General features: G+C 38.0%; 1 protein-coding gene across 2 annotated transcripts; it reads left to right on the top strand.

Annotated features, from left to right (window-relative positions):
• Positions 1–6,032: 6,032 nt before the first annotated feature.
• Positions 6,033–25,220, top strand: cyb5r4 (cytochrome b5 reductase 4). 2 transcript variants are annotated; one of them, XM_087806035.1, is made up of 15 exons: positions 6,033–6,845; positions 7,811–7,964; positions 8,656–8,756; positions 8,851–8,935; positions 10,278–10,359; positions 10,438–10,495; positions 10,606–10,645; positions 14,124–14,156; positions 14,225–14,347; positions 15,412–15,552; positions 15,626–15,772; positions 16,336–16,486; positions 16,595–16,681; positions 17,846–18,007; positions 24,152–25,220. In XM_087806035.1, exons 1-15 carry the CDS (start codon positions 6,762–6,764, stop codon positions 24,204–24,206), a joined length of 1,503 nt encoding a protein of 500 aa, XP_087662161.1. In that variant the 5' UTR covers positions 6,033–6,761; the 3' UTR covers positions 24,207–25,220. The 2 variants fall into 2 exon arrangements, with proteins under 2 accessions (XP_087662161.1, XP_087662160.1); XM_087806034.1 differs by having other exon boundaries at positions 6,034–6,845; positions 10,606–10,699.
• The last annotated feature ends 646 nt before the right edge of the window (positions 25,221–25,866 follow it).

The raw sequence follows: 25,866 nt of genomic DNA, 5'->3' as shown, positions 1-25,866 counted from the left end.
ATTAAGCAGAGTACTTATGTTCAGAGCCCACTAGATGGCACTCTCTGCTCTATAACATTTTTCTCTGATAAACTATTATAACAACACCAACAACATGAACTCTAATGATTTGGACGCTCAATGTCTTCATTTTATTCTTTCCTGCTGATATTCCGCAAGATCCAAAAGAAACAAATGCCTACATTTATATTAATAACATGTTACACAGACTTATTAGATCGATAGATCAGACCAGATAGATCCTTCCTAAGATCTCCTTCAGGAAATAGTAGCTATGGGTTGAGCTTCCTTCAAATAACTTTAATATAAAAAGATTATTAGATAGAAATTATAACACTTTTTAACCACTGGTCACACAAAAAATGTTTTAATTGTGACAAAAGATCGTCAAACTGTAACTCAAGGGGGCTTTTGTCACAAACTACCTCGCTATTATGCTACCAGATGGAACCTATAAATACAAAATAAACGTAAGTGATACACATTGACCTTCGATCTTTGGCCCTCACACTCCGACCTCCGTTGTCAGCTTTCCCAATGTTCACTTGTTTGTTGCTGCATGTGAACCCAAGCAAGTGTGTTATATGTGCTGATGAGAAAACAATCTGCTCTGGGCAGCTGGGCCAGCTGGGCACGGACCGACTTCGGTAGGACTCAGAAGTTTACGCTTAAAACCGGCAGCCAGTGGATTAAAACAATCCTACGTAGGATTTTGTTTTATTGTCCTTAACATGACAGAGCTTTGGACAGTTGGGCCCAACAATGGTGGCTTTCTAAAGGTGTGGTCAGTTTTCACACATGTGCACACAAGTGGTTCGGCTTCACTTGCTTCCTGCAGGAGAAACGACACGACCCAAAGCCAAGTGTTCATCAGATCCACCGGTCTTCCTGTGGACCTGCTGTGGTCTTAAACTACGGTTGAAGTGGCAATACTTAACCAAATAATCATGAGAAATATTTTCATGTAATTATGATCATCCTAAATATTTTGGAAGAATGAATAAAAACAATTATTTCTGCCTTTGCTTAGCCGCACCTCTCAGGCTTTAGCTTAGTCTGGACGACCAGCGGAAGTTACACAAACAAGTGAAGACATTCCCCAACGAGTGCTTCTGCATTTTTAAGCCAGATGAAGTATATTCGGGTCAGAAAACACTCCAAACTTTGACAAAATAACATGTGGGTGTGTGGTCATGGCGTGTTCAATGAATAGACAAGAAACATGTTCCAATGTTCTTGACATGAAGAAAACTTGCAAAGTAAGGTTCACTTTCTCTCTTTTTGTTTCCACTGAAATGTAGTTTTTAAATGTTGATTGTACTTCTTAGTTGACTGAACTTTATATTTTGGTTTTCATATAATTTAATGTTTGAAACTCTAGACTTTAACTAGATTATTTGATCCGGCACGAAAATCAGTTTTGAGTTAAAAAATGGGCCATCGGTCCTTTATTTCCCAGACATGTCCTCGTCTTCGGGCTGTCCATCACAAACAGTTGTAAGACGGCTAGCTTGAGAAATCAGAGAGATCCTTCCAGGATGTTGCTCCTATGATTTGGAATGATCTTCCCTCTGTCTAAGCATCTTAAGACTTATTTATTTGTGCAGGCTTTTTCTTAGTTATCTTGGTGCTGCTATCTTTGTTACTTTGTTGTCTTGGCTTTTATTTACCATGTTTTTAAATGTGTGTGTATTTTTAACTGTGTATTTAATTTTTGTTTCAGCACCTAATGACCCTGGTCTGTGAAAAGCACTTTACAAATGAAAATTACTTACTAACCTACTTACAAAAAGATTGCAGTTTCACTGGTCTTCAGTCCAAACAAATGATTCTGGTTCTTACTTTCAGATCTATTCATGGTCAGACCTTCCATCAGTGATCTGATCCAGACTTACACCCCAGCTCGGGCTCTGAGGTCTGTGGATCAGAATCTACTGATGGTTCCTGAACACGGTTCAGGACCAGAGGAGAGAAATCCTTCCAGACTGTTGCTCCTAAGCTTTGGAACGATCTTCTCTCTCTCTGTGTTTGATGATCTACTGACTCCTTCAAGAAACATCTGTGTTTGATGATCTACTGACTCCTTCAAGAAACACCTGTGTTTGATGATCTACTGACTCCTTCAAGAAACATCTGTGTTTGATGATCTACTGACTCCTTCAAGAAACATCTGTGTTTGATGATCTACTGACTCCTTCAAGAAACATCTGTGTTTGATGATCTACTGACTCCTTCAAGAAACATCTGTGTTTGATGATCTACTGACTCCTTCAAGAAACATCTGTGTTTGATGATCTACTGACTCCTTTAAGAAACATCTTAAGACATTTTTATTTGTTCAGGCTTTTCCTTGATTTTCTGGATTTCTTGTTGTGTTATCAGTTTTATCTTGATCTTTAAAGTATATACTTTATTGAATATTGTTTTATTGTTTTATTGTTTTAGTGTTCACTTTGTGACCCTGGTCTGGAAAAGCGCTATACAAATAAAAATTACTTACTTACCTACTTACAAAGGTCCTATTCCATTCACCTCCTCAATCTTCCATCTTAACCCTCAACTTTAAAATCTGCGCTCACCGGAGGTGCTGAACTTAACTCAACTAAAGTGTAGGTCGCAGAAAATCATTTGTTATTTGAAGCTCGTGAACCGTTCATATCAGTAAGTAAACAAGTAAACTTTATTTGTACATCGCCTTTCACAGACCAGGGTCACAAAGCTTAAACAACAAGAAAATACACAGTTAAAAATACATAAACATTTAGAAACATGACCCAGAAAAGTGACATACATATCAGACCCTAGATAACTAATAAAAAGCCCTTAAGATGTTGGTCTTAAGATGTTGGTCTTAAGATGCTGGTCTTAGACTCCATCAAACGCAGAGAGAGGGGGGGATTATTTTAAAGATTAACAGTCTGGTTGGATCTCTTTTCTCTGGTAAGGAACCATCAGTAGATTCTGATTAAAAAAGACCTCAGAGCCCGAGCTGGGGTGTAAGGCTGGATCAGATCACTGCTGTAAGGTATCCTAAAGATACTGCTGCTCTAGTGACCAATCATTCTAGTTTGTTTCCTGGACATATAGCTACTAGATATCAACGCACGACCACAAGAATCTTTTTCACCATTCTGCAATAATCTTACAGTTATCGATCGTTAACCTTGTGACCCCGTGAGGGCAACCCTTGAGCTTCATTCTTGCCAAGTCGTCCCTAAGCAGGAGGACCGGACCACAGCCTTGTTATAAAACAGGGCGTATGAAGGAACGAAATAGACGGTAAAATAACATTTATGACATTCATCGGCGAATAAGTTAAAAGAGTATTTTTTTGTTGGGGTGACTGGTGGCTGTTCCCTCCCCTCTAGGAGGGTTCAGGGCAGCCGGACGATGGCGACACGGTTTTCGGCGACAAAGTGCCACAGGACAGGCGCGCCTGTGACCTTTGCACTGTTCGTAGAACCTGATACACCAATAAACGCTCTACCGTGGGGCGTCAAATCAATTGCCAAACGCTGATATTTACGTGCTGTAGTGCAGTAAACTCGTGACAAAGAGCAGACCTTCGTTTACTTCGTTTATTATTTTCTACACTTGGCTATTTTTTAAGTAACATGATTAAATGTTTGAGGGGACAGAGATAAGAATCCAAATACAATTGATAAAACAAAACATATTAAGCTGTAAATGCGATATAGGTAATTAAGTAAGTAAGTAATTTTTATTTATATAGCGCTTTTCCAGACCAGGGTCACAAAGTGCTTAAACAATCAAAACAATATTCAATAAAGTATATACTTTAAAGATCAAGATAATACTGAGAACACAACAGGAGTTCCAGAAAAGCCTGAACAAATAAAAACGTCTTAAGATGTTTCTTGAAGGAGTCAGTAGACTCCGTATTCTTTTTTAATACAAGCGAAGTCCGTTCTTTATTGTAAGTTACTTTAATATTGTATTTGAATTGCGTGCTTTTATGAATAAATGTAATATTATAGAGTTGTTTTTCTTCTAAAAACTGAATGCGTCTGAGTTAATGTCTGCGTGCCCGTATTGTAGTATAGTAGTATTAATCCAACTTCATTATTGAGTGTTATATTTATATAATCTTATATAATTATTTATTTATATATATATATATATATATATATATATATATATATATATATATACAGTGGGGCAAAAAAGTATTTAGTCAGCCACCGATTGTGCAAGTTCTCCCACTTAAAATGATGACAGAGGTCTGTAACTTTCATCATAGGTTCACTTCAACTGTGAGAGACAGAATATGGGATCCAGGAATCCACATTGTAGGATTTTTAAATAATTGATTTGTAAATTATGGTGGAAAATAAGTTTTTGGTCAATAACAAAAATTCAACTCAATACTTTGTAATATAACCTTTGTTGGCAATAACAGAGGTCAAATGATTACTATAGGTCTTTACCAGGTTTGCACACACAGTAGCTGGTATTTTGGCCCATTCCTCCATGCAGATCTTCTCGAGAGCAGTGATGTTTTGTCGCCGAGCAACACAGACTTTCAACTCCCTCCACAGATTTTCTATGGGGTTGAGGTCTGGAGACTGGCTAGGCCACTCCAGGACTTTCAAATGCTTCTTACGGAGCCACTCCTTCGTTGCCCGGGCGGTGTGTTTGGGATCATTGTCATGCTGGAAGACCCAGCCACGTTTCATCTTCAAAGCTCTCACTGATGGAAGGAGGTTTTGGCTCAAAATCTCACGATACATGACCCCCATTCATTCTTTCCTTAACACGGATCAGTCGTCCTGTCCCCTTAGCAGAAAAACAGCCCCAAAGCATGATGTTTCCACCCCCATGCTTCACAGTAGATCTGGTGTTCTTGGGATGCAACTCAGTATTCTTCATCCTCCAAACATGACGAGTTGAGTTTATACCAAAAAAATTCATCTGACCACATGACATTCTCCCAATCCTCTGCTGTATCATCCATGTGCCCTCTGGCAGACTTCAGACCTGGACATGCACTGGCTTAAGCAGGGGGACACGTCTGGCACGGCAGGATTTGATTCCCTGTCGTTGTAGTTACTGATGGTAACCTTTGTTACTTTGGTCCCAGCTCTCTGCAGGTCATTCACCAGGTCCCCCCGTGGGGTTCTGGGATTTTTGCTCACCGTTCTCATGATCATTTTGACCCCACGGGATGAGATCTTGCGTGGAGCCCCAGTGGTCAGTGGCCTTGTATGTCTTCCATTTTCTGATAATTGCTCCCACAGTTGATTTTTCCACACAAAGCTGCTTGCCTATTGTAGACTCACTCTTCCCAGTCTGGTGCAGGTCTACACTTCTTTTCCTGGTGTCCTTCGACAGCTCTTTGGTCTTGACCATAGTGGAGTTTGGAGTGTGACTGTTTGAGGCTGTGGACAGGTGTCTTTTATACAGATAACGACTTCAAACAGGTGCCATTAATACAGGTAAGGAGTGGAGGACAGAAGAGCTTCTTAAAGAAGAAGTTACAGGTCTGTGAGAGCCAGAGATCTTCCTTGTTTGAAGTGACCAAATACTTATTTTCCACCATAATTTACAAATAAATTCTTTAAAAATCCTACAATGTGGATTCCTGGATTTCCAGCCCCAAAACATCACTGCTCTCGAGAAGATCTGCATGGAGGAATGGACCAAAATACCAGCTACTGTGTGTGCAAACCTGGTAAAGACCTCTAGTAATCGTTTGACCTCTGTTATTGCCAACAAAGGTTATATTACAAAGTATTGAGTTGAATTTTTGTTATTGACCAAATTCTTATTTTCCACCTTAATTTACAAATAAATTCTTTAAAAATCCTACAATGTGAATTCCTTTTTTTTCACATTCTGTCTCTCACAGTTGAAGTGAACCTATGATGAAACTTACAGACCTCTGTCATCATTTTAAGTGGGAGAACTTGCACAATCGGTGGCTGACTAAATACTTTTTTGCCCCACTGTATATATATATATATATATATATATATATATATATATATATATATATAACAGTGTTATATTTTCCACGTGTAGAATATTTTCCACGTGTAGAATGGCTGGTGTTGTTATACTAAAAATCCACCAGATGGTAGTAATGTATTTTATAATAATTAAATAAATTCAACACAGATCGTATGCTTGATAATGAATCAATTAATTTCAAGCAAAGTCACCCCTTGTTGTCTCTATTAATTCTATGTCACACTAAATATTTATTTATGACTCATTTAACTATAGCGACGTGTACAAAAAATCATAATTAAATCAATGATGTGGATGAGAATCTACTAATGGTTCCTCGCACAACAAACTTTACTTACTGTTTTTTGTCACGTGTATAATATTATTTAAATCAAAGAGTTTCAAACCGTTTCCAAATTTGCGTTTTCCCTGCCACCCATTTTTTTTCTGTGACGTCATATTTACGAGTCAGGCTAACAGCGATCTGTCGATGGTTTATGACGTCATTTGTTGACGTTCACGTCATATTCCTGCGACATGTATTCATTGTAGTCTTCCGGGTGTTACCAGAGCTTTTAAGCTTATATATCTAACCCTTAACATTTCAAATGAACGATGTTTATTTGCCATAAAACACTAATAGTGTGTTTTTGTCAATGTTCGGTCGCACAGCTGATGGCGCCAAATGATGAGTCACAGAGGAGACGATCGTAGGACTTTTGTTGTCTTTTGTTTTACTTTTCTGTGTGTGTTCTGAGTCACTGAAGGCTGTTTGAAAACAAGACACAAAGATGCTTAACGTCCCGTCTCAGTCGTTCCCAGCGGCGAGCTCCCAGCAGCGGGTGTCTCAGTCCGGTGCGTCCGGGAGAAACAAGGTACTTTTACCACAACATTCTCATGGATTTAACGAAGGATAGACTTTGTAAATACTATTTATTCAAGTTTTGTCATTTCTCCCAGTCTGGGCCTGGTGTGCCCAAGTAGTATTGTTATTGTTCAAGTTTTAATGGCTGTCTCACTTGTCAACTTTGCAATTGACGTTTTAGACTTAGATTGTATCATCTTGTTCTTTCTCTTTATTTAGACTTATATTGTATCATCTTTTTCTTTCTCTTTATTTAGACTTATATTGTATCATCTTGTTCTTTCTCTTTATTTAGACTTAGATTGTATCATCTTTTTCTTTCTCTTTATTTAGACTTATATTGTATCATCTTTTTCTTTCTCTTTATTTAGACTTATATTGTATCATCTTTTTCTTTCTCTTTATTTAGACTTAGATTGTATCATCTTTTTCTTTCTCTTTATTTAGACTTAGATTGTATCATCTTTTTATTTCTCTTTATTTAGACTTAGATTGTATCATCTTTTTCTTTCTCTTTATTTAGACTTATATTGTATCATCTTGTTCTTTCTCTTTATTTAGACTTAGATTGTATCATCTTGTTCTTTCTCTTTATTTAGACTTGGATTGTATCATCTTGTTCTTTCTCTTTATTTAGACTTGGATTGTATCATCTTGTTCTTTCTCTTTATTTAGACTTGGATTGTATCATCTTGTTCTTTCTCTTTATTTAGACTTAGATTGTATCATCTTGTTCTTTCTCTTTATTTAGACTTAGATTGTATCATCTTGTTCTTTTTTCTTTCTTTCTCTTTTTTCTTGTTCTTATTTTATTTTGATTTATTTTTTATGAATAATTGCTGTATTTGCTGTGGCTATTGGAAAAAAACAATTTCGATTACGAGAGACCTCCCGAGGGATCAATAAAGTTCTACCTTACCTTACCTTAATTCCCTTACATAAATCTTAATGTATATCACTTGGTTGTAATTCAAGGTGGCCCTGAAGCCTGGTCACAGTCTCATGGACTGGATCCGGTTCGCCAAAAGTGGTAAAGATCTGACAGGTCTTCACGGGCGCCTGGTTGAAGTGACAACAGAAGAGTTACAGAAGCACAACACCAGGAGTGACTGCTGGACCTGCATACGAGGTGAGGACTGGACTGATGGTGCTGAAACATTTAAATGGTTTAATAAATAGTCCCCAAAACAATTATTTTGTAAAATAAGTATAGTTGTTTTCTGAAAATGTTTTACACAAATTCTCTTGAGAGAAATTAGGCTTAAAGAATTATTTAAACAAGGTAGTGACATAAAACATTGGTAGAGCTTTTGCAAATGCTTTTTTATTTTATTTTATTGTATCTGGTTGTTTTTTGACAAGTTATGAGAACTTTGAAGTCAAGTTTTTCTGTATAAAAAGAAATGTAATATCAAGCCTTTAAAAACATGTAAATGTGAATAAAACCAGCCTAGAAAACTTTATAGACTTTATTTTTGGCTGCTGGATTAAAAGGTGCTCCATTAGATTCCAAAGCTTGGAATATTTTTTTTAAACAACCTACCTAACCTTTCCCGATTTGCCTAGTGAGTCTTGGTATTCATGATGCATTTGGCTAGTGACAGAACAGTTGTATTTATATCCAACTGACTAATTTACACACAGGTTAACTCTATTAAGCAGTTACCCTGTATTTCATTGGGGTTGTCATAGTACAGGAGGCTGCATACTAATACATGCAAAAAAAACACTTGCACTTAATAATTATGTGTTACTTTCTATTACATTAAAACATTTAATGGGTATGAATACTTTTTCAAGGCACAACATTTGTGTTGCAGGAATGGTGTACAACGTCACTCCCTACATGGACTACCATCCTGGAGGAGAGGAGGAGCTACTTAAGGCCGCAGGCATTGATGGAACTGACCTCTTTGACCAGGTACGATATCCTACGGGACACTTTCATCCCTGATAATCTTTCCCGATGCCAACCATTCATGAAGGGCTTAGAAATAATTGAGTTTCTCCTAAAGGTTCATCGCTGGGTCAACTATGAGTCCATGTTAAAAGAATGTCTGGTGGGCAGAATGGCTGTCAAGACGACAGCAGCAAAAAAAGGTTGGCAGTTGAAAGTGAAATTATTTTCCTTTTTTTTAAATGATAATAACAGCAATGTTGCATCCTTTAAGACTTCAAGAACACATATTTTCAACACGACACTGCCAGGGGTCTGATTTTAACACGCAAGTTGCCAAAATAAGTTATCATTTATGGGGCTATTTTTGGTTATTTTCTGTAAAACTCTGCTAAGACTTTGCTATTGAGTCACCAATGCTCTGTCTAACGAGCTACAATGACATTTGAATCAATTTTTGCTCACCTAAAAAAATACTTTTCTATAGGTAAAAGGAAAGCTGCAACTATATTGCAGTGCATCTTATGTCCGCTATATTGTACTATGGGGGGCGTGCTGGACATAATTCCAATTTACATTGCAGTCCGACTACTATTAACGTTTCAATCACTACTAAAGACTCTCAAGTTTTACTTGCACATGAAGCCCTGAACTAGCACAATAATACACATGTTGAGGGGAGCAGGCTTTTGAATCTTAGCCTTGAGAGGGATGAGTAAATAGGTAGGTTTGCACTGTAAAATCTTTTACATATGCAATGGTTACGGAAAGTAATCGGACCCTTTTAGATGTTTCCCTCTTTGTTTCATTGCAGCCATTTGCTGAAATCCTTTAAGTTGCTGTGCTGTGTTAACACTATAAAAGTGATCATCAATCGCTCATTTGTCAAGCTTTTTTCACGGCGTTTGTTTTTCAAACCTCAGACCAGATGGACAGACATTATTAGAAGGAATATCTTTCTATATTTCTTAAAATATCCAGCCACCCTGTATCATAGCTACATGTATGACGATTTGAACGGACCAAACCCTTTGAAAATCGGTCCAGAATTCAGAGAATAATTGTATTTTTCTAATGGCACTGTAACAAGATGGCGGCGCTTTATACACATCCGTCTATAGTCGATGCGGCGTCTATGTATATATGTCTATGGTAGAACCATCTCAAGGAGGATCAGAAGAAATGGACGACACCGGAGTTAAATATAAGTGTCACAGCAAAGGGTCTGAATACAAAAATGTTTTTTTCTGTCAAGATGTGGTGCTGATTGTACATAGATGAGGAAAAAAAATAACTTAAATTATTTCAGCGAATGGCTGCAATGAAACAAAGATTGAAAAATCAAAAGGCGTCTGATTACTTCCGTACCCACTGTATGTACCCTGTATATGTTAGAATAAGAAGAGTTTGCTCTGACGCTCAACTAAGACCCAACTTTCTTCTCCAAAAACATGTGAAATATATAAACTTTACTCTCAACCCTCTCAAGTACCATTAAAGCATGATCATGGGGTTGTGGTAACTTTGCCCTGCTGTTTTGAACAGGTCTCCCCCCACCACCTCCACCTATAGGCCTTGGCCGGGGCACCTCTGTGGGTCCTCCGCCAGACAAAGACTCCCACCCCAGGTAACCCAGCTAATATAATAGATTCCATATCCATGCACACACAACTCTTCTTCAACATTTTGTCCCCCTTTTCAACAGGTATGACTGGTTTCAGACGGATGACAGTGTTCACCTGGTTGTTTATGCAAAAAGAAAGGTAATCACAGGCTCTTATACATTTGAAGTGGTTGGTGTATGATTGCATGCAGGTTCACGCGTGATAATGCATTTGTATAAATCCTGACCTTTCACTTGTGCCATCTGCAGATTCCCAGCTCAGGCTGCACTGTGGTTGATCTGCAGGCAGGTGTGTTGCGTATAGAACTTTTGCTGGGAAAAATGTCCTACATGATACATCTGTGTGAGTATTTTTCATATTTTCATATTTGTTTTTGACAATGTCTTTGTACTTAATTTGACGATTTGTGCAAGATGAATTGTGTGTGAATCTGAAAAATGAGTGACAGTGGTATGCAAAATATTTCATGATAATTTACTCTAACTTTATAAGAGAATAAAACAGCAACAATATTTGATTTCCTACAGAGTGTTTTCCAGACCAAAATTCTTAGAGTAGAATTATAGTTTTATTATGATAAAATGGAATGTAAAACATGGTATTTGCAAACGTTTGGCACCCCTTTAAACCACATTTATTTCAAGAGCTGTAGGGATTTATGACAGGTTGCAGCAGAAAATTCCTTTGATTAGCTTGTGACACCTTCAAAGACGGATGGAACCAATGATGAAAAAGGCTGTTTAACAGAGGTAATTGCTGGCTGTGCTTGTCATAGGTTCTTTTTTAGAGAGTGCAATCATAGGGGCATCTCAACAACTCTCCACTGATCTAAAAACTAAGATAATTAATACACATGAATTAGGAGTACAAGGAATTATCAAGAAGGTCTGGACTGTCTGTCTCCGTAGTCAGAAATGTAGGGCAGAAGAACGAGAACAAGAACAGTCCTTGTGAAGGAAAGATGTAGTAGGCCAAAATAAATACAGGAAGGCACTGGTGAAGGATGGTTAGAATTATCACAACAAGCCACAGACCCCCTCCGGAGAACTCCAAGAACATCTGGCTACTGATGGTGTAGTTGTTCATCGTTCCACAATCCAGCGTACTTTGAGCCAGGAAAAGCTTGTCAAGAGTATTCGTCACAAGAAGAATAGTCGTATGAGGTATGAAAAAGTACATCTGGACAAGGCAGAAGTATTTTGGTAAAAGACACTGTGTTCATATGAGACTAAGATAGTCATTTGGTCAGAACAAGAGCAGGTATGCATGGCGGAAAAAAAACACAGAATTCCATAAGAAGAACTTGTTGCCTGCTGCGAAATTTGGTTAAAGTTGAGGGCCACATGAAGTCCTCTCAGTATCAGCAGATTATTTACACAAATGTTATAGAATCGATAACAAAGTTGAAGCTACGCCGGGCTTGGATTTTTCAGCACCGTTCAAAATCCACAAAGAAATTAGACAAATGCAGAAGCACAAGTACAATCTTCTTCTGGAATGGCCATCCCAGTCCTCAGACCTTAACATCATTGAGAATGCATGGATTGATTGGAAGCAGGCTGTCTGCGCACTGAAGCCAAGAAGCCTGACTGAACTGGAGGTGTTTTGTATGGAGGACTGAGCCAAAATATCTCCTGCCAGACTTAAGGGACTTGTCTGTGGCTATAGGAGGCATCTACACGCTGTTCCTATAGCAAAAGGAGGCTCTACTAAAATTTCATGGAATTATTTCTTTGTGGTGCCCAAATTTATGCACAAGCCTATTTTTAATAAACAAAATGTTTCTGTTGGACCAATAAAAATGATTAAATTTCTGAGATGTTTCTAATTTCCATAAGGTATGACGTATGTTAAAATTAAGTTGCTGCTTCAAAAGCTCAGCAAGTGAAAAACTGATGCAGTAGTTTTCCTAAGAGGAGCCAGAACTTTTGCATACCACTGTAAGTACTCATCGCTCAACTTTGAATTTTCAAAGTCCAATTTGATTCATTGTATCTCAGGCTTTCAGCTAATGGGGAAACAACGTTTTGAATCAGGAGTTTATGTCTTGAGGATCTTTTAATGGTTGGTCTTGACCATCTCAGAGTCCTTGGAGTACAGCAGTTCAAAGTTGCACTGTCCAGGGTGACACAAGTCCACTCTCATCTACAAATAGACCTTGTATCGATACACCGACTAAAACACTGATAACAATGGACTGTTTTGTTTATAAAGCATAATATATATGACCACATTCATAAGACAAATATTATGAATAGTGGAGTTAAATAAAATCTGCATTCATAATCCTCTAGTTTGAATCGAGGAAAGAGATTGCTACTCAAACATATATTGTATTCTATTTATGAGGCTTAACATTTATTATAATACCTCATGAACGTGACTGTAGTGCACCAAACTGATATAGGTGTTTATGATCAGTCAATACTTCAATATGACTGTTTTAACCATTATTAACATACATTTTCACTATTCTTTAGAATTAAATCACTTTATTTAAGCAATATTCATTTCCTTTCTTAAGTAGCAGATTTGAAATGATAGTATGGCATTCCTTTTTGTATTTACTTTCTTTACTTTCTCATCAAGCTTTTGCCGGATAGACTTGTCAACCGGAGGACACTGGCACAGGACAATAGCATCAATTACTTCAGCCAGCAGTTTATCTTCTGGGAAGTAGTTTAGGTTTCTGGATAAAAGAAAGTCTGGGTTTCTTTTTGTGGCTGCTGGCCTTGAAACAATCACCTTGGATAATTGGTTGGAAGTAAACGGTGAGGTGGCCTTGAGCAGTGATGGTTCATGGGGTAAATCGCTGTGCATAGGCTTGCCCAGTTGTGTTGTGTTCAATTGCAGTTCATGTAAAACTATTAAAGTGTGTTATTTGTGTACATAATGACTTTTGGGACCATCTTTATGCAAACTTCAAACAAACTTTCCTATTTCTTGCTCTAACGAGGGATACAATTATGTCTTTGCGTCTTTCTTCAAACTCCACATATTGTCTGTAGAGTGTTCACGTTTCTATATGTGGTAGATTCCACCACTCTTTAGCAGAAGTGATCCAACAGGTGCTCTAATCGTATTTAGTATGTACCGGTATGTTATATACCATAAGAAAACGCAACAGTCGGGTTGTTATTGCAATATTTTTCACAATGCTTCTACCGCTATTCAAAAGCATTATATTGTTGTTTTTTTATTTGTAATTTATATGTTTTTTGCTTTCAAATCAAATTGCATAGTTTTTATGGTTATATTTGAGTGTGTTTAAAATACAATTATATTTTATTAATTACAATTAACATGCAAATATTCCCAGTGTTCGTTCTTTCTTCTGTTGTAATCAAACATTCCGCTGGTAGATGGCAGCAGTCATTAGGTCGTCCACAACTAAAGAAAAAATGAAATCCTGCACGATCCTGTTGATTACTGAGGACGAGAGGATACAGTCGACTCAAACAGTTTTGCCCGTTTAGGCATATTTTGGTTTCATAACAAATGAAAGCAGTTAGATTTTGGCCGAGAGTCATGCAGTCTGTAAATTCAAGAGTCAAGTACTCGGACAATACTGCAAATATATATCCTTGTTTCTACTGAATCGCAATATATCGTATTGTTGCCCCTGTATGGTGATACCTGCACCCCCCAAACATTTCAATTACAACACCTTCCATCCCAGGTCATCTCAAGACCACCCTGAGAATTAAGAGGTTTGCTCATGTGTCTCCCAACTAGGATGTTCTAATTCCTCTTTCTGTATTTCTAGGTGTAGCTGAAGAAGTCAAGGAAACTGTGTCTGGTAGGATCCCTTGTTCACTTATAATGTTATGTGATACTTTCTTCAAAATGCCATTTCTTGTTTTTCAGTTAACACAGCCTTTGCAGTGGGGAAGATCCAGGTCAGCGTGCACAAGCAGACTAGTGGCCGCTGGTCAAGCCTTGGTCAGCCACTGGAATATCACAACACGTTTTTAAAGAAGACGGACAGAGGTGAACAAAAACAAGTTGTGACTCTTATCAAAGCAGGACTACATACCTTTTAACGTTTTTTTTACACTAGAATGGCCCTTGCTTGCCAAAGCCTAAATAGATAGCTGGATTAATTGTACTTAGATCTCTTGGAACGGTTGCTTTGGGAAATTAGAATGCTTATCACCGCATAGCAGCCCACAGGAGAAGATAAAGATTATTAAAGTATAAATAAGAATAAAAGTGCAGTTAACACTTAAGTCCAAACTGTTAACACAAAGCACTAGTTCATGGTCAGCCTCATCTCATCCATCACCACTCCTCCCTGCTCAAACGCTAGCCACACTTCCAGGTACTTCTCGACCTGGTCAATTCTGATTGACACCTGGTCTTTGAAGTGTTTCACTTTAGCTCTATCAGGCTTTGTACTCATCCTAATACATTATATGATGGCAGTATCATCAGCAAACTTAAGCACAAAACTTTTTTGTATATTTTTATTAGAAAATGTACATAAGCCCAGCCTATTGTAAACACTTTCCAGAATTGTGATCGAGGATGAAATTTTGGAAAGCTATGACTTGAAAATGGATCCCTGTCATGCAGGAGTTACTAAATCTAGTAGAGCGGAAATACAAACGTATTGTGTAGTGATGAGCTGATAAAGCTTCATGAAGTAGTGTCCTTATTTTCCACTAGATGGCACACTCTGGCTCCTGATATCTTGCAGCCATTTTAATGAAACCTCACTTCAGTTTTAAGGGCTGCAACTGGTGAGCTCTAGAAAAGGACACATGATGCTAAACAGCTTCTCACGACACAAATTGCTTGTTTTTTGTCAGAATCCCATTACAATCCTTACATTGTTTTATAAGGCAGGTGGGAAGCTGGTACCTGAGGTTTGTGCGGTGGAAAACATTTAAGACAAAACACACTTAAGTCAAGTGGACAGAGTACTATACTGACGTTATGGATGGATCAAAAGCAGTACATAGAACCTTTCTGGGGGTTCTGATTTCAAATTTGAACAATAAAAACCGGACCATTCTTTAAATTGAAACCTGCATTTCTGTTTCTTTTCTCAGATCTCTTCTATCGGGATTGTGTGATCGTGTCGAAGACTGAAGTTAACTACAACACATATTTGCTCCAACTTGAACTACCAAGAGGGGCTGTGATGCACGTGCCTGTTGGAAAACATGTCTACCTCAGAGTTCTCGCTGAAGGTACTGATTACTGCTCTTTAAGATGAATATGCACATGATTTTGATGAATAAGATGTGATACGTTGGTTTGCAGAAACTGAGGTAGTCAGACCGTATACGCCAGTTCAGCCTGATTTGGCCACGGTTTCCGATCTGTCCTCGCAGGAATCGCATCTCTACCTCATTGTCAAACTTTACCCAGATGGAACTTTCTCACAGATTCTGGACAAATTGCACATTGGTGAGTTAATACACTTCTGTATAATGAAGTACACTCCACATAGATTTACTTAACACCAGTTATTTATTCACAAACCTTAGGTCTCTTAATTGTTTTACTGAATTAATTGATAAACGTAAACTATATAGCTGATTTTGCTTTTCACAATAGAAATAGAACATATTCTTTAAATGATTAAACTGCACCAAAATAGACATTAAGATATAGAACTTAAAGTAAAAATCTTAAGACGTTTCTATTTGTTCAGGCTTGATTTTCTGGAACTCCTGTTGTGTTATCAGTTTTATCTTGATCTTTAAAGTATATACTTTATTGAATATTGTTTTGATTGTTTAAGCGCTTTGTGACCCTGGTCTGGAAAAGCACTATATAGATAAAAATTACTTTCTTAAATTACTTACTAAAAAAAACAGGCATTATTATTGTTTTAAGAAACGGGTGTAAAAAAAAAAGAGTTTTTCTTAGTAGACTTCCTCCAACTCTCTTATGGTTCATGTGATGTTACAAACCACCTCACAGTCTACACATTTCAATGTGTTTTGCTTGGCATCATGTTCCACCAGGTGACTATGTATCTGTCAGTGGTCCAGAGGGCACCTTTAGCTTCCACCCTCTTCGCAACATCACACATCTCTTCCTGCTTGCTGCGGGCACAGGCTTTACGCCGATGGCTCGCCTCATCAGCGTTGCCCTTCAAAACATTGACACACTCAGGTAAACTTTTTGGTTAATCTTCATGTTACTCTTGAATTTATTTGTATCATGATACTAGTAAATACTTCTCAAGAGGAGCGAAGCTAATATGGTTGTCTCTACATGCAGGAAAATCAAGCTGCTGTTTTTTAACAGACGGGAAGAAGACATTTTCTGGCGGCATCAGCTAGATCAGTTAGCAGCTCAAGAAGAAAGGTAACACTTACACACCTTATGGAAAACTAGTGAGCCTGAAATAACACGGGGTACAGGTTTTTTTTTTTAATTATACTGGATGCCAGTATATAAATACATTTTAAACTTGCACTGACAACATCCCATTGGTCAGGATTAATAAAAAAAGCAGAGAGTTCAAACCTTTAATATATTTAAATTAAAATGATGTAAAGAAAATGTATAAAAAAATAGTTTATCTAAGGGGAAGGGTTAGCACTACCTCCTGACAGAAAGAATGTTGCAGGTTCGCTTCAAGCATAAGTCTCCCCATTCTTGTATAGTCTTACTCTTGGCTCCTTGTTTCGGTCCAGTTAACAGTCCTAAAACATGCTCTTGTCTGAGTCGTCTAAATTGGGTCTCGGCTAAGAGAAAAAATATTGACTCACAACCCTTTCCAGGGTGTTCCCCACTTCTCACAAGTAGCTGAGATAGGACCCGGCCCTTCTAACCCTAAAAGGGGAATAGGCAGTAAAAACAAATTAAGTCGATCTGATTATCACCATAAATACTGTATACCTTGGTATAAGTAGTATTGTTTAGTCCTTTGTGCCCTTTGCTGCTGGTTTTGTGGGGAATTGCTGAATGTTAAATGCTGCACCATGGAAAGAGAAAATGTGATCCCAAAAATTGCATCCAACTTAAACAAGTACTTAGCATTCATTTAAATCCTGATATATACAATAGTTATCTCTTCAACAATCAAGTAAGTATATGAGGGCCTGAGGTTTGTTTTCGAAGAAATTGAAAGATGTTCCGAGCACATTTTAAACACACCAACATCAAGCCACAACATACCAACATAAAGCCACATCGGAACTGACAAGTAACTGTAGAATTACAGGGAATAATGAATGGGAAATGACACTATTTTTTGTTTTATGTCACAAATATTTATTGCTATGATTTTTGAGTTTTTTTTTTATTTACCTTACCCTATACTATAGGTGCAGATCTAGTACCCCACCAAAAGCATTGAATGGCACAACTGTGAACATTCAAAATACACAGTAAAGAGGGCGGTATAGAATATGAAGTTTCAATCTTTTTCTTAAATTTGATGCTCATTGTTATTTCTGTCAGGATCTAGAAACATACGTGTGTATAATATGTTTTCTAACCTGTGTCTTTTAATATGCGAATCAGGTTCCAGGTTGAATATGTCCTTTCCGAGCCCTGTGAAAACTGGAGCGGCAGGAGGGGTCGGATAGAGGGATCCATACTTACAGATTTCTTACACAGAGCAGCACATTCAAAATGCTACGTCTGTGTGTGTGGCCCATCTGCATTCACAGATCTAACCGTCAGGTATGTGGCACCAAATGTTGCTTCAATCATTCGTAAGTAACACAAAATTAAATATTGTGTTGCTTGAAATATGGTTTTGGTAGGGTCTGGGTATTGGTGGATTTAACCATTTGGTTGCAAAGCTGGTCAAGAAGTCCATGTTGTTTAAAACAATAGAGTGATTGGGTTATATACATTTTTATAAAATGGTGGATATGTCTGCGTTTTAGTTTGTCACTAAGTATTTTTTCTGCAGCATGTCTGAACACAGTGTGTGATTCATTTAACTAATCTTTAAAAAAAAAATAAGCTCTTGATCCAGTTTATATTTTCCCATCTTTGTTATCTTGTTTTTTTCAGATCATGCATAGGGGAATCCTAGGATCAGTCAAAATTAAATATACGTAGCCTATTTAAATGAAGGCATGAAAATGGCGGGGTTGGGGTCTGAATATTTTTTTCGTGCGCCATTTTCTGGATTTAAGTGTACGCCTGGTTTCAGTAGGAAAGCCACACCACTCTTCACAGATGCTTAATTGGATTTCATTAATGTGGTTTGCACCGAAGAGACGCTTCCGGCAAGACGCTCTATCTCATCTTCTGCCGAATCTGTGGAGCTCAGCAGAGTGATTTGTGTTCTTTCTTACGTCTTTTACTGAGGCTCTTCTCCCCCGGAAAATCAGTTTGGACATAAGGCCGGTTCCAGGAAGAGTCTTGGTTGTTCACTTCTGTGTCCCTCTTATAACAGATAAGGCTCATAAAGACAAGGGACTGTTTTTGGTCTTTTTAAAATGTTACCGTTTTGTGGCAGATCCTTTTTATATGGTTTCATGGGTTTTAATCACAAACATTTAACTTGCATTCTTTCCATGTGGTTCCAGCATGTACCTTGAGCAATCCAGGGAAGAAAACCTCAGAGCAGGGCTACACAAAGTCGAGTCAATGCGGCCGAATCTTGGTCTCTTCTGCATTGCATTTCTATGACGATGTGGTTTCCTTTGTGTCATTAACGGACATTTATTTAGCTTTACTCTTATTAAGCAGAGTGATGATAATATTTCCCTTTAATCAGAAGCTGATTATTTGATTTGCCTAATATTAAATTCAAAAAAATACTTTTATTATTAGCTTTTTGTTGTGCTGTGTCTTTCTCCAAGAAGCCTCATTTACAGGAATGAATGTCCCAGTGTATCATCTAACCATCTGCAAACATTGTTTTGTCAGTCCTTATAATAACAATAATAATAATAACAATAATAATAACAACGATAATAATAATAATAATAATACATTTATTTTGCAGGCGCCTTTGTAGGTCACCGCACACACTATCATTTTAAAAACAGCAAAGCACAGATTTTGAGTTGTGATTTGAAATGGTTAAATAAGTCGATGTTTCTGAGTTGTGGTACTTCCAACATCCAACTCCAGGGACATTGAGCAGAGCAGCTGAACGCTCTTCTCAGACAGACTTAGACTTAGACTTAGACTGCACTTTATTGATCCCTTTGAGATGACACTCTCAGGGAAATTTCTGTTTTCCAGTTGTATAGAAGGAATAGAGAAAAAACAAAACAGCACACAGAAAAGGACGATAGTATTAAGTAACAACAACAGTAACTGAATATAACCATAGTATAAATAAAATAAACTAAACAAAGTGACTTTACGTTATTGCAAATGAAAGTGTCAAAGTGTTGTGAGATGATGGTGAGATGGGCAGAAGGGCAGATGGAGGAAGATGATCTTAAGATTTTGGGGGGCCTTGAATTTGAAGAGGAGGACTTTACAATGAATGCTGAACTGAACTGGGAACTAGTGAAGCTGGTAAAGGACCGGAGTGATGTGTTGGATGGAGGATTCTTGTGAGGATACAAGCAGCTGAGTTCTGGACTAGTTGAAGTGTATGAAGGGATTTGTAAGGGAGATTGAAGGAGGAGAGAGAGAGAGAGATAGAATGACAGTGTTTTTTAGCGGGAAGTGACGAGGCTGTGAACAATGGTTAGTTAGTTTTATATAAAGGGATCTTGGTACCAATGTTGCTGTTTAATTTGAGGAGCTTTTGGGGGAACTAGGTTTTAATTTCAGAGATGCCGTCAGCACTTGAGCTGGGCAGGAGAGAGGACTGGGGTTTGGTGGCGAGGTAGAGCTAGTTCGTTCGTCATAGCCGTGAAATTTAATGTCCACGGTTTGGAAGGAATTGCAGTGGGAAAGGAGGTAGATAATGAAGAGTTGGGGGCCCCATGGGAGAGCCCTGGGGCACACCAGATGTGATAGCACAGGGACTTTAGTGACTTAAATTGAACAAACTGAGTGCGGCCAGAGAGGTATAAGGTTAACCAGCCCAGTGGAGTCTGGGTGATGCTGAGAGATGAAAGCCTGTTGAGGAGAGTCGTGTGGCAGGTAACGCTGATGGCTGCAGTGGGGTCAAGGAGGACGAGGATGGTCAGGGGGTCCAGGATCAGCTGAGATGAGGAGGTCGTTGGTGATTTTGATGAGGGCTGTGTCAGTGCTGGAATGAGCAGAAACCAGACTGGAACTGTTCATATAGGATGTTGTTGGATAGGAATGGATAAGGTACATAAGTTGTTGAAGTTGAAGGGGTCGGCATCGGTTTTGAAGGACGTAGGAATAGTCGTGGTGAGAAAGGAGTAGATGATCGCTGCGATGAGAGGAGCCAGAGTGGGGGAGCGGTCCAGGTGACTAGTTCATGGCTTGGATTTAAGAATCAGGTCAGTGATTTTAGAAAGGGGAGATGAAAGGAGGGAAATGAGGGCTTGGATAGAGGAAAGTAGTTGGAAAACAAGAATATCTGTGGGTGTTCTTGATTTTATCAGTGAAAGATATCACAATGGAGCTACAGAAGGAGGTTGTGTACAAGTGAGAGGGAAGAGAGTCCTGGGGTGAGGGTGATACCATTGGTGTCTTCGGTTCCCTTTATTGCTGGTGACCAGATTGGATAATATTGGGTTTTAGGTGCTGGCAATGGAGTCTTTTTAGTTTAATATGTGGTATTTGTACATGTCTTTGTGAAGACTATTTTGAAGTGGAGTTGAATGTTGTGTTGAGAGACCAGATCATCAGGCGTGGATTGATGGCGAGTATCAGAGCGGCAGGAGGAGTGGCTGCTAGAAGTCAGAGCGGCAGGAGTAATGATCCTTACGCTCCCGAGTGAGATGAGGCGGGTTCTTTAGAAATGAACGAGGTTAGTTATTGAGAACTCGTCAACTGTTGGATCACCGAGAGTCACAGCAGAATAAATAAAGTGTTTGTCCTTTAGAGTTTGTGGGGAAATCACCAGCTCGATAGACGGGAGGTGGAGTCGTTGTCGAAAGTGTCTTTTGTCCACGTGCAATTCGAAGTCACCCCGTAGTATAATGTTTGGTGAGCGAGATGATAAACGTCTGAGCAAGTCGGCAAAGTCGTTAAACAATTATTTGATCTGGGGTGGAGGTAAATTCCCGCGATGGTTTAATTAAGTAGGACCAGACAGCTTTAACACGAGTTGAAGGGGGCACAGACACCTGCCAGGCTTTCAAGTTCTTCTGGGGAATTAGCTTCCAGGTTTGCACATGTAAACAAACCCACCAGGATTAGCATCATTTAGATGTTAGAAATATCTGTCACTCGTCAAGCGATGCTTTCAAGGCTAAACTCGTATACTTTCCCTCAACAGTGAAATGACACGATTAAACTGTACATGAGTTGCAAAATTGAAGCTCCAAACGACTCTTTCTCCGAGTTCTCTTTGTTAAAGAGTTTATCTCGCCCTCCCGTTCTTTCTGCCCAGATGAGCTGCACACAGAGTTCGGATTATTGAAAATGAATGAATCAGCCGACAGATCTTCTGTGTGATGCATGTCTCGGGAAAATTTGTAAACCAACACAGAATTTATTTTTTCATGTATTTACCCTTAAAATTCAACAATGACAACTGTGTGAAGGATTTAAGATCACGCTTAATCCACGCTTAATATTTATGCAAAGATGTCGCCGAAACCTTTAAGATCAGTGGCATTTGTAACGGCTTGAATTTGTTGTATCGTGTTACAATGAGCTCAACGTATGAAGGACGATAAATGATAAAGTATCCACAGACCTCAGAGCCCGAGCTGGGGTGTAAGTCTGGATCAGATCACTGATGGAAGGTCTGACCATGAATAGATCTGAAAGTAAGAACCAGAATTTTAAAGTTGATCCTGAAAGAAACTGGCAGGCAGTGAAGAGTTCTTCTACTAGATAAATAACAAAATGTATAAATAAATAAATAAATGTGATAAATATCAATATGTAAAAAAAAAAAGACTTATGATTTAATTTTTGTCGAAGAACAGTGGTGTTTCTTTGTATATTTACATTTTGTCATTAATACATTTTCACTTTTATTTGTGATTTTATCCATTTTGTCATTTTGACATTTCATTGTCCGTAAGCAAATTAAGTGGGCGGGTCGAACGTCAGTCTAGAGCAAGTGATTGGTTAAACGGGTAAAACTAACCAAAGCAATCGATTTCGATCTTGAAACTATCGTTCCTGCAGCAACTAGTCTATAGAATCAACGCTGCAGGAAGAAACTTTTCGGAAAACTTACCAAACAAACTTGATAAGTGTGCAGGAGACATATTTAACAACCAGGAGCCTCGTGAAAGAAGTCCGTGGATCTCCTCCTTAAAACGGTGGAACACCTTTGATTTATGCTTGGCGGTTTATCCGTTCACATTACCAGCTCATCCGGCTCATGGATTAAACCTTCGCGTCTGGACCCAGTCTATCTAATCTAATTCCACATCTATGTCAGCGCTGATCACAGATCATTAGCACTAGCCTGTACACGTTCCATATTCCCAGGATTATCCAAAGTAAGCGGTGAATTGTAAAGGTATGATGCTCGTCAAGGCAGCGGTAGTTGATCCGATGACGTCGCTGTAACCAATCACTGCTTCAGACTGATGTTCGACCCGCCTACTTAATTTGCATACGGATAACGCAATGAAAAAATGTCTAAATACATGAATAAATAAAAGATGAAATGTACAAATACCTAAATAAAAGACAAAATGTACAAATACCTAAATAAAAGACAAAATGTATATAAATACACAAATAAAAGTCAAAATGTATGTATACATTTAGCACCGTTCTTCAACAAAAAATAAATCATTCTTTATTTTGACACATTGATATTTATCCACACATTTATTTATACATTTTGTCATGTATTTATTAATGTATTTCTACTTATGTCATTTATCGTCCTTCACATCACCACTGTGGAAGTCACAATCCAGGGTGACTTGTTGGAGATCATTAGATAGTAATTATCACATACATACATTCAGACATTTTTTAATTTAAACCTTCGCGTCTGGACCCAGTCTATCTAATCTAATTCCACATCTATGTCAGCGCTGATCACAGATCATTAGCACTAGCATGTACACGTTCCATCTTCCCAGGATTATCCAAAGTAAGCGGTGAATTGTAAAGGTATGATGCTCGTCAAGGCAGCGGTAGTTGATCCGATGACGTCGCTGTAACCAATCACTGCTTTAGACTGATGTTCGACCCGCCTACTTAATTTGCATACGGACAACGCAATGAAAAAATGTCTAAATACATGAATAAATAAAAGATGAAATGTACAAATACCTAAATAAAAGACAAAATGTACAAATACCTAAATAAAAGACAAAATGTATATAAATACACAAATAAAAGTCAAAATGTATGTATACATTTAGCACCGTTCTTCAACAAAAATTAAATCATTCTTTATTTTGACACATTGATATTTATCCACACATTTATTTATACATGTTGTCATGTATTTATTAATGTATTTCTACTTATGTCATTTATCGTCCTTCATATCACCACTGTGGAAGTCACAATCCAGGGTGACTTGTTGGAGATCATTAGATAGTAATTATCACATACATACATTCAGACATTTTTTAATTGTCTTTTGCAATAATCTATGAAATCCATCACAAATTTTCATTTGTTTGGCAAACATAAATATCCTGTCGGGGACAAGTAATAATCTGCCCTACTACTGTATTTAGCTTGTAGTTTTGAGTGTTTAATAGCTATTACTCATACAGACTATCAACACGTGTTTAGGTTACTCTTGTAAGTAGAGACTAACATATATTTTTGTTCTAGATTGGTGAGGGAGCAGGGGTTCCGTGACGAGGAGCTTCATGCTTTTCAGGGCTGACGTGGTCCTCTTCCCACGCTAGGAACCCAGTTGCGTCTGGATGGAAGCGGGATAGAAGTTCCCCTACGAACGAAGAACTGTAGTGTCTTGAAGATCACAACCTGCATCGATGTGCAGAGAAAACAGGAAAGAGTGTAAAAATGATTCTATTTTTTCAATTTTGATTTTTACGATACAACTAAACCATGGAATTATAGTTCAGTTTAATATGACCTTATAAGCAGGTACAAAGACTTGAATAGATCGACCAGCTTCAGGAAGATTTTACAGGAGCAATAGAATATCAATAACTGCCTCTTTCTATGATTTTCTCGTTGGACACGTTTTTATTATTCAAAAAGGACAAATGCACAACTGGCACTGCTCACTTCTGACTTCTGTTGTCAGTAACATCATGTTACCCTTTTACAAGCAAACCAGATGGTTGTGTCTTTCGTTTTGAAAAGGAATAAGAGAGAGAATTCTGACCTCTTGAGACGACGCTCCTTACACCGGTACGTTTCATTTTTCTTTAAAAATGAAATGAGAGACACTGATCATTTCCTTTAGAAGACTTTTGTTTTCCTTGCTCAAGAGACATTAAGAGACATTTCCAGACAGAGTCCAATAAAGTTGTGTGGCATTAACGTTGAAATTAAATAAGAAGTAAAACAATAGTGTTAAGATGGAAATAAGCAAGAATGTGCAGCAAATGTCTCGATGTATAAATACAAAGTATGGTTATTATACCTGTTAACTACTTGTTGTCCAGAACCCTTAATTGAAATATTTGAAATGCACAACAGGCTAAATGGTCTCAAGAGGTTTGGAGTAGATTAGGAGTGGACTTGTTGGAGTAGCTCTCAACTACTTTGGGAACTCCTGACTGAATATGCAGATAATTGCCAGATAAGGGCCACTTAAGTCTGTGACTGTGTTCTGGGAAAAGTGTAAACTACTATACTGTATTGTTAATGTACTGCCGACTGTTATAAATAAGTTGTATTTTATGCATCTATCTTCATAAAATTTATTTGGAAGCAAACTTTAACTTGTTTTTTCATTCATCCATTTATTCAAGCAGTTATCAGACAATCTTTCACTTTGTAAGTTTTAATTAAATCAACGATCACATCATTTGCTGTCGAACTATTATGGGATACATGGAATGGTCAATGGTATCTGCACAGAGGGCGTATTTTAAACACAACCAAGCACACGGCAGGTTTTTTTGGGGGACATTTTTCAACAAAAATGCAACAAATCGACTAAAAAAAACAATATGAACTATAACTCGTTAATGTCCTCTAAAAAAACATAATGAAAATCATCATCGATCAGATCATTGGCGTTTAAAAGCAGTGACGAAGGTAGCACAAGTAAAACGGTCTGGATGCTGCGACACAAGCTGCCAAGAACTGTCGCCCACACAGACCGAGGGACGTGAGGAGGAAAAATTACCATGAGCTCGGATTAAACACAAACAGACACAAGCGCTCACACTCTGGGCCGTACATTATATAGTTGTGTTTAAGATCAGTGGAGAAAACTATGTTTCATTGTGAAACGATCAATTCAGTTAACATACTGGAAATACTTGTCTTTATCTGAGCTAATCAAAAGGGGCTGAAATGTCGGAAATCCCCCTCGTATCTAATGCATATGATTTCAATTTCACGGG

Source organism: Callionymus lyra, chromosome 13 (assembly GCF_982586985.1).
Source record: "Callionymus lyra chromosome 13, fCalLyr1.hap1.1, whole genome shotgun sequence".
Taxonomy (NCBI): domain Eukaryota; kingdom Metazoa; phylum Chordata; class Actinopteri; order Syngnathiformes; family Callionymidae; genus Callionymus; species Callionymus lyra.
The sequence above is the reverse complement of the archived record's forward strand: the minus strand, read 5'-3'. Positions and strand labels throughout refer to the sequence as shown.